The sequence below is a fragment of the Dromiciops gliroides genome, chromosome 6 (genome assembly GCF_019393635.1).
Source record: "Dromiciops gliroides isolate mDroGli1 chromosome 6, mDroGli1.pri, whole genome shotgun sequence".
Lineage (NCBI taxonomy): Eukaryota > Metazoa > Chordata > Mammalia > Microbiotheria > Microbiotheriidae > Dromiciops > Dromiciops gliroides.
In genome coordinates this window covers 19958775-19971794 of record NC_057866.1, presented here as the reverse complement: position 1 = coordinate 19971794, position 13020 = coordinate 19958775, and the positions used below count along the sequence as shown (strand labels likewise).

The 13020-nt window shown below is 36.6% G+C and overlaps 1 protein-coding gene across 1 annotated transcript; it reads left to right on the top strand.

Annotated features, from left to right (window-relative positions):
- Nucleotides 1-11167: 11167 nt before the first annotated feature.
- On the top strand, nt 11168-12112 carry LOC122731667 (olfactory receptor 5D13-like). Its single transcript, XM_043971922.1, has one exon. It carries the CDS (start codon nt 11168-11170, stop codon nt 12110-12112), a length of 945 nt encoding a protein of 314 aa, XP_043827857.1.
- The last annotated feature ends 908 nt before the right edge of the window (nt 12113-13020 follow it).

The window sequence follows — 13020 nt, the reverse complement described above, 5'->3', positions numbered from 1 at the left end:
TGTCCAATTGCTGCTTTCACTTCATTTTTTCTCTTTTGATTTTCTTCCAAGTCATTCCCATTAAAATTAGGCATACCAAAGACTCTGACTGGGGTCCTCTTCTCTTCCCCAATGCCATTTTTTAAATCAAATTGTCTCAGCAGCCATACCAAACAAGTTTGATGGTAACTAATAGGCCTTAAACCCATCAGTGACTTAGGGGGATGTCTAACTCAAGAGTGTTAAGATTGCTCTCAGTGAAATGGGAAAATGAGAACAATCTGTTCCAATGGCGAGGAAGGCAGCCAATGTGGGCACTGTGGAGTTCCTAGAATTTGGTCAGACATCAAAGATGCTAAGGTCATCTACTCTATCCTATGATATTGCTAGTAATATTGACTTTTTTCTTGTCACTGAACTTTGATAAATCCAGAAGAATGAAACTGAGGACTTTCTGCAAGTCTTCCTCATGTAAATCCATTCATGTGCAAGTCAAAACATTACTTATGATGTCAATGGTCTACTTCAGGAAATAAAAAAGGAGGAACAAAAGAGCACTTTTTTTTTTCATATGTCTTTAGATAGCTGTGATTTCTTCCTCTGAAAACTGCATATTTATATCCTTTGATCATTTATCAGTCAAGGTATGGTTCTTTTTAAATAAATTTTATTCAGTTCTATAATTAGTACATTTTGGAAAAATATGTACCTTAGAGAAATGTTGCATTTTTTAAATATTACTTCATTGTCTGTGGTACCTTTTTAACATAATGGGATTTCCATGATTATCTCTTTTAATTAGTTCTATTTTTGCTTCTGCTTTTTCTTAGATCACGGCTTCTACCTCTGTCTTTTTTACTTCACCTGAAGCATATAAGATTCTGCTCTAACTTTGTATTATATCTGTTTTAATTCTGTTTCTTGTAAAGAACATATTGTTGGATTCTGGTTTCTATTAAATTCTGCTACCTGCTTCCCTTTTATGGGTGAGCTTATCTCATTCACATTTATGGTTATAATTACTAACTTTGTATTTCCCTCTACACAGTTTCTTTTCTCCCCTCCCCCTCCTGCACACACCTTTTATCATGTCCTTTCTCAAAAGTCTATTTTGGTTCTAACCACTACCTCCTGTTTTCCCCCTCCCTGCCTTTTATCAACCCCCCCCCTCTTCTCCTATTTCTCTATTGGGGAAGTTGCATTTCCATACACAACTAAGTGTAATTATTTTTTCTTTGAACCAATTTCAAAGAGAATATGGTTTAAACATTGTCTGCCATTTCCCCCATTTTCCCCTCCACTGTAAAATTTCTTCCTCACGTGCCTTTTTATGTTAGAAAATATAACTCATTTTTCTTCTTCCTTCCCCCTTCTTCCAATGCATCCCTCTTTCTTTCCCTTGATTTTGTTGATTATTCCAAAATAATTGAATCACATCCTGGCCCCCTGTTTTTGTAAACTCCTTTTAACTGCCCTCATAATGATAAATTTCTTAGGAGTTACATATATCATTATCCTGATTAGAAATGTAAGTAGTTTAACATTATTGAATCCCTTATAATTATTGCTCTTTCATGTTTACCTTTATATGCTTCTCTTGAGTTTTGTGTCTGAATGTCAAATTTTCTATTCAGCTCTGAAATTCAGCCCAGGAATGCTTGAAATTTCTTCTATTTCATTAAATATTCATTTTCCCATGAACGATTACATTGTTCTGTTATTAAGTTATTCTTGGTTGTAATCCTAGTTCCTTTCCCATTAGGAGTATCACATTCCAAGCCTTCTATTCTTTTATCTTGGAAACCATTAAACCTAGTGTAATCCTGACTGTGTTTCAATTGTTTCTTTCTGGATGCTTGAAGTATTCTTTTCTTTTACCAGGGAGTTCTGGAATTTGACTTTAACATTCCTAAGTGTTTTCATTTTGGGATCACTTTCAGAAGGTGATTGTCTGAGGGTCCTGAAATAATGTTTGTGAAGGAGATTAGAGCCAGTCAGAAATAAGGCAGTTGGAAAATAATTTTCTAGGAGGACATTTCTTCTATGATTTCAAGGAAGTCTCATTCTGCAATGAAGACACAGGAGATATGGCACTACATCTAATCACTTATTTTATGGCTCATGGGAAGGGAGGAAACAACAATAACACCAAAACCTTAGCAAAGGATTCTCTAGGGTCTAGGTCTCAAAAGTCCTGGAGTTAGATTTAAGTTATACAGGATTGTCACCATTCCTTGCCCCATTTCAGCAAGGTGGCTTATCACTTGTTTTGTTTTGTTTTGAATTTCATTAGAGTCCACATATGTAAATTCAGAAGAGAATTTCTAGGGCCTGGGTTCCAAAGGTCCTGGAGGCAAATGTATGATCCTTAGCATAAGTACTAACTTCAGGGTTCAGAAAGAGGAGAGAGACATTTCTCTGAGCTGAACTTTTTTCTCTAAATAGAAGGAACCACATTCTCCTTGTACAATCAGTGGAAAAGACTGTGATTTTCAATTAATAATGCACATGACTGGATTCACTCTTAATTTGATCATTAAGGAGAAGTTGGGAAAGTATTTAATTATGAAACTACTATATATATCAAAAGATAAACTATCTGTACTGTGGATGTAGAAAATGAAGCATCCAGTAAAAACTACCTTCTGGTAAGTAGATATGTTTCTATCATATACTTTTTTTTCTACCCTGTTGACTAGAAAACAAAATATTCCTAAATTCCCTGAAACATAAATCAGAAAGGAGTTGCAAAAAAAAAAGGGGGGGGGGTTGGGGGTTTCAGGAATTATCTTAGATCACTGTCATTATCCTTATTCACATTTTGGTTACCAGTTTTATGCAGGACATATAATATTCATAAATATTAGTGGGTATCAGAGAGAATCTCTTCCTAGAAGAGGTTTTCAGTACATGTTGCAAGGTGAAAGAGGTACATACAATAACCAATACTAATACCATGGAGCTCATCTTAAAGGTCCCCTGTCAAGTACAATGAATGTTACAGAAATTAAGAGAAACAAAGAATGTGTGTGGGTGAAAAGAGTAGGATTGTCAGCAAAAGCTTAACTTGACCAAGATGTGCAGGAAAGGCTATACTTCATTTAGGAGTGATTAAAAGAAGTCATCACACTTTGGAGAAATAATAGGTAGAAAGGCATGAAGGCAGGAATGTTTACATTATCTTCAGAAAATAATAAGCAGAGCAATTTTGTAGCAACTATGGCTTCACTTAGGAAAACTTTTGGAAGATAACGTTGGAGATGACCAAAATAATATTTCTGGCAAATACAAAATGAAAAATGCATACTGGAGTTAGTAAAGAAGGGTAGAGAGGAATCATAATATGGTCTTCATAATACTAGATTCAGAATAAGGATAATTTTCATTTATGTTATGCCTGTGAAACATCCTAGCTGAGTGAAAATGCTAATGGGCATGGGGATGAGGAATGAGTTTAACTCTCTACCCCTAAAGAATTATGTGGATTTATAAATTACAAAAGAGGTATGAATCTGTATCAGTGGAGGTGATTTACATGTTTGAAGCTTCTTATAACTATGGAATCAAAGATCCAGACCAATTAAAACAATCTATCATTTTAGCTGTGTGACCCTGGGCAAGTCACTTAACCCCCATTGCCCCACAAAAAAAAACAAAAACAATCTATCACTTAACAAAAAGCAAAACAAAACAATGACAAAAAACAACAACACAGTAATCATTTTCTTTCATACTAAATTGTCATTATTGATAATATACTCTAAAAATAATTATTTTGAGAGTTCTCTCCTCAAAGATTTTCAGAGTAAAATGCAATCACAAAACCTAAACAGAAGATTGCAATCAACTTAAAAGTTTGACAATCAGGAATTTGATTGCTTGTTTGAGATATATTAAGACATTGAAAGAATCTAATGCCATCAGTATGGACAAGTAAGAGGGCAACAATAAATCCCCAAATGAGTTGTGGATAGGAAGGGGATAATCATAATTATCTTAGAGTAGTACAGAGCCCAGAGTAGTGGGGTGGAAATTACAAAGAGGGAAATTTAGGCTTGATGTTAGGCAGATTTTCTGAACAGTGAAAGCTTATTAAAAGTAGAAAAGACTGACTCAGTGAGGTAAGCTGCAGGTTGCAAAGATATTTCTCTTTCTCCTCCTTTCAATCCATATTTTCACCAATTTTGTCTTATCTTGTTTCAACATGTAAAAAAAAGTTATAAAAAACATCTTCCCTAACATGAAGGTGCTCATAACTCATGTTAAGGAGATGAACATCTAAATATAAAATTCCATACTAATACTAAAGCCAAAAGTAAGAGCATAATGTATATTCCAATTATCCTACAGGTTTGAGAGGAAAGATGGACAGATATGTTCAATAGGCAGTGAATGGTCATATGTGTGTGTGTACATATATATGTATAATTAGGAAAGATTTGCTCAGTACTTAAAGAAAATTTAAGATTTCTAAAACTAGAAAAACAGAAAGAGGTCATTGAGGAAAGAGCTAAATTGAGAGCAATGCCATGGAGTCAAAATGTGCATTGTGTTGATGGTATAAAGAATATACAATTTTGGTTGAAACTATAGAGATAAAATTGGGCTGGAGAATCAGATGTCATGAGAGCAAATACATGAAATGACTTGAATGACAGGTTAAGGACTATGATAGTCTATTTGGTTTTGAGTATATCAGACAGAACATTACCATTTTGCAAATAATTGCTTTTGAAGATGAAAAACAGTGTAGTAGAAAATGGTTCATATGTGTACACAGAGGGAACATGTCAGCATCACAACTCTGCCTTTTAATACTTGTGTTATCTTAGACATGCCTAGAGAGATAAGTGGAACCAGATCAGACTGAGCTAGCTTCAGGACCCCCACCCTTCATTCTACTCTCTCTTACCCCTAAGGAGATAAGTTTGGGTGTGGCTGCTGCCTTTGTGTCCAGAAGAGAGATGGCTTGAGAGATCTGCAGCCATCCCTAACTCAACTCATCCAGCCACCACCAGTGAGAGATGGTCCTCCCTCACTAAGGGAACTTTCCACAGTCAGATGATCACCCCCATCAGCCCTCTATAAAAGTATCTACCTGTCTCCTGATCAAGGAAATTGGTATCTCAGAGCTACGCTCTGTGCCAATGCCTTTCTCCCCATGGGAAGTCCCATGATTTCTTTCTTCCCTTTCCTTCCCTTGCCCCTAAATAAACTACCATTTTATTCTTTTTGTTTGTTTGTTTAAAATTAATAAAGTATTTTATTTTTTTTCCGTTACATGTAAAGATAGTTCTCAACTCCTGTTTATACAAGCTTTATAATTTCAGATTTTTCTCCCTCCCTCCCCTCCCTCCCCCCCTCCCCTAGACAGCAGGCAATCTGATATATATATATTTATATACACACACACATAATAACATTAAACATATTTCTGCATCAGTCATGCTATAAGAGAAAAAATCAGAGCAATGATGAAAAACCTCAAAATAGAAAAAAACAACAGCATCAAAAACAAAAGAAATAGTATGGTTCATTCAGCATCCATACTCCATAGTTCTTTTTTTTTTCCTGGATTTGGAGATCCTCTTCCATCACAAGTTCCCTGGAACTCTTCTGTTCCATTGCATTGGTTAGAAGAATATAGTCCATCACAGTAGATCAACACTCAATGTTGATGATACTGTGTACAATGTTCTTCTGGTTCTGCTCATCTCACTCATCATCAGCTCACGCAAGACCCTCCAGGTTTCTCTAAACTCCTCCTGCTCATCATTTCTTACAGCACAATAGTATTCCATTGTATTCATATACCACAACTTGTCCAGCCATTCCCCAATTGATGGGCACCCCCTCAACTTCCAATTCCTTGCTACCACGTAAAGAGCAGCTATAAATATTTTTGTACATGTGGGTCCCTTTCCCCTTTCCATTATTTCTTTGGGAAAAAGACCCAAAAGTGGTATTGCTGGGTCAAAGGGTATGCACAGCTTTATTGCCCTTTGGGCATAATTCCAAATTACTCTCCAGAATGGTTGGATCAGTTCACAGCTCCACCAACAATGGATTAGTGTTCCAATTTTCCCACAGCTTCTCCAACATTTATTATTTTCCTTTTTTGTCATTTTAGCCAATCCGATAGGTGTCAGGTGGTACCTCAGAGTTGTTTTTATTTGCATCTCTCTAATCATTAGAGATGCAGAGCATTTTTTCATATGGGAATAGATAGCTTTGGTTTCTTCATCAGAAAACTGCCTGTTCATATCCTTTGACCATTTCTCAATTGGGGAATGACTTGGGTTCTTATAAATTTGATTTAGTTCCCTATATATTTTAGAGATGAGGTCTTTATCAGAAGTACTGGCCTCAAAAATTGTTTCCCAGCTTTCTGCTTCCCTTCTAATTTTGGATGCATTGCTTCTGTTTGTACAAAAATTTTTTAATTTAATGTAATCAAAATCATCCATTTTGCATTTTATAATATACTCTATCTCTTGTTTGGTCAAAACTGTTTTCCTTTCCAAAGATCTGATAGGTAGGCTATTCCTTTCTCTCCTAATTTACCTATGGTATCACCTCTTATGTCTAAATCATGTATCCATTTTGACCTTATTTTAGTATAAGGTGTAAGATGTTGGTCTATGCCTAATTTCTGCCATATTATCTTCCAGTTTTCCCAGCAGTTTTTGTCAAATACTGAGTTCCTATCCCAGAAGCTGGAGTCTTTGGGTTTATCAAACACTACATTACTAGTGTCATTTACTACTGCATTTCCTGAGCCTAGACTATTCCATTCATCTACCATCCTATTTTTTAGCCAGTACCCAATAGTTTTGATGACTGCTGCTTTATAGTAAAGCTCCAGGTTTGGTACCGCTAACCCACCTTCCTGTGAATTTTTTTTCATTTTTTCCCTGGATATTCTACCATCTTATTCTAATTGCTTTTGTGTATAATTCTTTAAAGAGGAATTCCTAAGGACCCCAAACCCCTATCCCCTACCCAACCCCCCACCCAATTTTCCCCATGACACACATATACATTGTATGCATGTATGTATACACACATGTACATATATACATGCATGGGGAAACAGTGTGGTACAGTAGAAAGAATGAGTCAGGGAGATCTTACTTACTATAGAGTATTTGAATTAAATGACCCTGAACAAGTCATCCAGCCACCTTGTGCCTCAAGCTGAACAAGGAGAAATTAGATGGTGCAGTGGATAGAGCACTGACTTAGAGTCTGAAAGGCCCGAGTTCATATATGGCCTTAAATACTTACTAGCTATGTGATCCTGAGCAAGTCACTTAACCTTTTTTGCTTTAGTCCCTAATCTGTAAAATCATCTGGAGAAGGACATGGAAAATTACTGCAATATCTTAGCCAAGAAAATGCGACATAGGGTCAGGAACAGTTAGAGATGACTGAGAAAAGACTGAAAGTCTCAGGTAATTCTCTAATTTTATATTATAAACAGTTCTTAAACTGTAATGAAGAATCTTTTTTTTTTCAATATCAAAGTATTGACTGATCATATACATGAGAATTTCATGAAGATATTTAAAGGGGCACAAGGACAGATAAGTTGTAATGGGATAGACATTTTGTTGTCATTATGTAATGGGGAAATAGGGTAGGGGTTTGGGGCTTGGGGTCCTTAGGAATTCCTCTTTAAAGAATTACACCCTCTTGCACATAAATCCAATAGAATAAGATAAAAGTTTATTTAGGGGTTGGGGAAGGGAAACTAAGAGAGAAATCTTTGGACTTCTCTCCTCGAGCAGGAGACAGGCAGGTACTTTTATAGAGGCCTGATGGGGGTGATCATCTGACTGTGGAATGTTCCCTTTTTGAGGGAGAACCATCCCCCACTGGTTTTGGCTGGAGGAGTTGAGTGAGGGGTGGCTGAAGATCTCTCAAGCCATCTCTCTGCTCCTCGGGACACAAAGGCAGCAGCCACATCTAATCTTATCTCCCCAGGGGTGGGGGAGACTGGAATGAAAGGTGGTGATCCTGGAGCTAGCTCAGTCCCATCAAGTGCCACTTATCTCTTTAGGTGTGTCTGTCCTTTGGTTTAGTTTCTCAAGGAGAAGGTTCTTTGATGTACCCCAGAAAACTCCTGGGGTGCTAGGCCCATAAAACTTTATAGAAAGTCAGGGGATCATGCAAATGTTTGAAAAAGAAGAAAATGACAATTCATTAGAATTTATAAAGTGCCAACTATTGGCCACAGCATTAGAACAGAAAGATGACAATTAAGGAAAAATATCCTCAGGGGATAAACTTTGGTTGGGAGGGGGGGAATGCATAATTGGAACAAACTACAAGTTACAGACTTAATGAAGGAAGAAGAGGAAAAAGATATAGTGGGAATGGAATCTAATTGTGAAAATATTTTGAAGTGGTAGAGACTGGACGAGAAAATTTAAAAATGTCATTCCTGGATGAAATGTGATATTGGAATAAGCAATACATCTAAATTTGCCAGTTAGAAATTTTCAGTTTTTAGGCAGTAAATTTTCTCACTGTCATTTTTTGTGGAAAATCATGGAATTGGTGACTGTTATTCTATTAGGCTTTTATAAAAAAGAGAAATCCCAAATGAAATGCTAAATCCCAGTCACTTGTTCCTGACCTATTTCCTAATCCACTCTCCAGTCAAGACTAATTTAACTGTCATGGGATTAGTTCTCTCTCTCTCTCTCTCTCTCTCTCTCTCTCTCTCTCTCTCTCTCTCTCTCTCTCTGCTCCTGTGTTTATTCTTTACTTGTTTAAATCTTTTTTATTTTTAGATTTTTGTTTCCTGCTTGGAATATAATTACTACATTGTGGTATTCTTTAAAGGGATAGATAGAGGTACTTCCTGATAGAAAAGACAATGTATCAGATCCCTAAAATACCCACCTTCAGGCTTTTTCCATTTCTTCCCAATAGCTTCTTTTTTTTTTTTTTTTTTTAGTGAAGCAGTTGGGGTTAAGTGACTTGCCCAGGGCCACACAGCTAGTAAGTGTTAAGTGTCTGAGGCTGGATTTGAACTCAGGTACTCCTGACTCCAGGGCTGGTGCTCTATCCACTGTGCCACCTAGCTGCCCCCCAATAGCTTCTTGATGACTTTCCATTACAGAACTAAGATAATGATAGCACCTACCTCTTCAGGTTATTTTGAGAATCATTTCAATAGTAATTGTAAAGCACTTAGCACAATGTCTGGTACATAGGAAGTGCTATGTAGAAATTAGGTATTGTTGTTGTTGTTATAAAACACAGACAAAATAGGTGAAGTGATTAATTTATGATTACATGCTCATTAAGGAACACAGTAGAGATTGAAACCACTTAAACAAATGAGAATTAACATTATTATAGCACTGGCTATATGCCAGGTATAGTCTTAAACCCTTTACCAGTGGTATTCCATTTGGCCTTCACAATAACCCTTGGTAGCATGCATTATTATTATCTTCATTTAAAAAATGAGGAAACTGAGGGAGAGATTAAATAATTTTCTCAGTGTCATATAGATAGAGTATCTTAGGTTGGATTTGAATTCAGGTCTTCCTAACTGCACACCTAGCACTCTGTCACTTAACTGCCCCTATGGCATACTAATGCTAAACATGAATTTTTATGTTAATGGACACATTACCTAAATTCTGTTGCCATACCAGGGAGACTACTGAAATATGGTACACATAAAAATGCCTTACTGGATCCTTGCTACTGAAATTCTCCCAAGGATCATGCCCAACTTTTTCCTATTGTAGAAATACATCTCTTTTAGTGTTAGCTTGTCTCGTGACATCTGTCCTAAGAAAAGTGTAGAGAAATTATTTAAGGATTATTACATGTATGCATGAACATATGCATACATACATAAACACAGATTTAGCACAATACATGTATGTATGTGTATGCATATATGGTATTTGTGTTGTATATATGTATGTGCATACATATGTCATGGGGAGAATGGGGTAGGGGGTTTGGGGAGAGGTAGGGGTAGGGTTTTGGGGTCCTTAGGAATTCCTCTTTAATGAATTACACCCTCTTGCACACAAAAGCAGCTATAATAAGATGGTAGTTTATTTAGGGGCAAGGGAAGGAGGGGGAAGGGAAACCAAGAGAAATCATTGGACTTCTCATGGGGAGAGAGGCATGGCATAAAGCAAGTGGCTCTGAGATACCAATCTCCTTGAGCGGGAGACTGGCAGGTATTTTATAGAGCACTGATGGGGTTGATCATCTGACTGTGGAAAGTTCCTTTAGTGAGGGATGACCATCCTCCACTGGTGGTGGCTGGGGAAATTGGGTGAGGAGGGGAGGATCATCCCCCACTGGTGGTGGCTGGAGGAGTTGGGTGAGGGGGACTACAGATCTCCCAAGCCATCTCTTCAGGACACAAAGGAAGCAGCCACACCTAATCTTATCACCCCAGGGTTGAGGGAGACTAGAATGAAGGGTGGGGGTCCTTGAGCTAGATCCGGCAGAACTTGTTCGGCTTATCTCTCTAGGCATATCTCTCCTCTGGTTTAGTTTCTTAAGGAGAAAGTTCTTTGATGTGCCCCAGAAAACTTCTGGGGTGCCCTGGGGCCATAACACATATACATTTGCACAAACACATACACATAGACAAATATTTAAAAGGCGCTTATGTGAAAGAGATCTGAGTCTTATTCTTTTGGGTTCCAGGGAAGTGAAGAAAATTAAATGGGTAGAAGTGACATATTCAAGATAGCACAATGAATACACAAATTGGAGGGGAAATAAATGGAGGACATTTCCCTTAGACTTTGTTGTGTGAAGTAATGAAATAGGCTGCATAAGGAGTAGTATACTCTCCTTAACTTAAGGGATCTGGATGGGCAAAATTTTCTAGAATGGACATTTGTTAAAGTATAGAATATAATACATTCTGTGAATTTTTATTCATCTGTATATTTACACCATCCTCTAAGTCATTCTTTCCTTGGCTTCTTTCATACTAGATAAGTGTCTCTCAACCTAAATGTATAGGATTTAAGACTAAGTGCTAACAAACTAATTTAATAACAATAAGAACAAACAAAAAATAGTAATAGTAATAATACTAATAATTCGTACTACCCATCCTTTATCCTGTGTTTCCCAGTTTTATTCATGTTTTACTCTTCATTATCTATTTCAAATTCTTTCCACAGGAATCATGGTGAGCAGTGATAACAATCAGAGTACTGCAGTGCTGTTTATCCTCTTAGGATTCTCTGATTATCCAGAGCTGGAGATGCCACTCTTTCTATTGTTCCTCACCATCTATGCAGTAGCTGTGGTAGGAAATGTGGGCATGATTGTGATCATCAAGATCAACCCCAAACTCCACACCCCCATGTACTTTTTCCTCAAACACTTGTCCTTTGTGGATTTCTGTTACTCCACTATAGCTACACCACTACTACTAGAAAACTTAATTGTAGAAGACAAAAGCATTTCTGTCAAGGGTTGCATCACACAGTTTTCCATTGGTATTACCTGTGTAATGGCAGAGATGGTCATGTTGGCAGTAATGGCCTATGACCGATTTGTTGCTATATGTAAGCCTTTGCTCTATACAGTTTCCATGTCCCCAAAACGGTGTGCCCTGCTAGTGACTGTGGCCTATGCATGGGGTATAATTTCTTCTATTATTCTTACCTACTCACTTCTTGTACTGTCATTTTGTGAAACCAAAATCATTGATAACTTTGTATGTGAATATTCTGTCTTCCTCTCAGCTTCCTGCTCTGATAAACACTTCAGTGAGATAATGCTTTTTATCTTTCTAAATCTCAGTTCATTGTGCACCTTGATCATTATCCTCACATCCTATCTTTTTATTTTTATCACTGTCCTCCAAATGCATTCAACTAGTGGGAGATATAAAGCTTTTTCCACTTGTGCTTCCCATATGACAGCTGTTACCATCTTCTATGGGACCATTCTCTTTCTCTATTGTATTCCCAATACTAAAAACTCATGGCTTGTAGTGAAAGTAGGATCAGTTTTTTATATTGTGGTGATACCTATGCTAAATCCCTTAATATACAGTCTAAGGAACAAAGATGTGAAGGAAACCTTCAGAAAATTAAAAAATCTCAAAATCTTTTCTCAATAAGATTATTTATATGGTTTATATAACTATTGGCTTAGCTATTCTGATGGAATTTATGCTGATCTTTAATTAATTCTCTGAGTCCTATTCAGTTACTCCCTTCTCTGCTATATCAAAAATTCTACAACCATCTAAAAGGTAGTCATGGAAATTTTTAGGTAAACGAAGAAAGGATATTTGGTATGAGAAAAATCACTGCCAGAAAATCATTATAAAGTATTCCATGATATAGCATCAACCAGAGAACCTTTCATTGAAACTCCTTGATAATTTATTTTTTAAATAAATCTACTGTTTCTATAAGATTAAATGCCTGATTTCTTTTCTTTTTTTTTTTCCAATCTTGTTATTTCCACTACTTCACATAAAAGAAACAAAAATCCAAGGTGTGAGCCAGTGGGGTGAGCAGGTGGTTTTTGTAGGCCTCCTATAAACAAACATGTTAATGAGTGACCATTATCAGTGTTAGAAGACAATAATAGCTGCTAACTCTTGGAGCATTTCGATGGTCTAATAAAATTCTCATAAAGTCATGTTTAGTCCTACAAAGTGATTAGTACAAGTCTTATAACATAGTAAAGGGCTTAATGAGTGCTGCTTGATTGATTCATCTATAGTGTGGAGACAAAGATTCCTGGCTTTCCCCTCTTCTGATATTCGGCAACATTGTCTTAGAAATTGGCTTTTGATATATTTTAAAATTTATTTCATTTTTAATTAATGGACTACAAGAAGCACTTACATAGCATAATAAAAAGATGACTGCTCATGAAAATGCAAATCTATTTTGTATCACTTGTTATTTCTTTTAAATACATACTAAAGTTATCATGTACATTTCTTTTTTTCCCTCTGCCTCCCATGCTACAGATGACTAACATAAGACAGAAATACGTATACGTATTTATGTA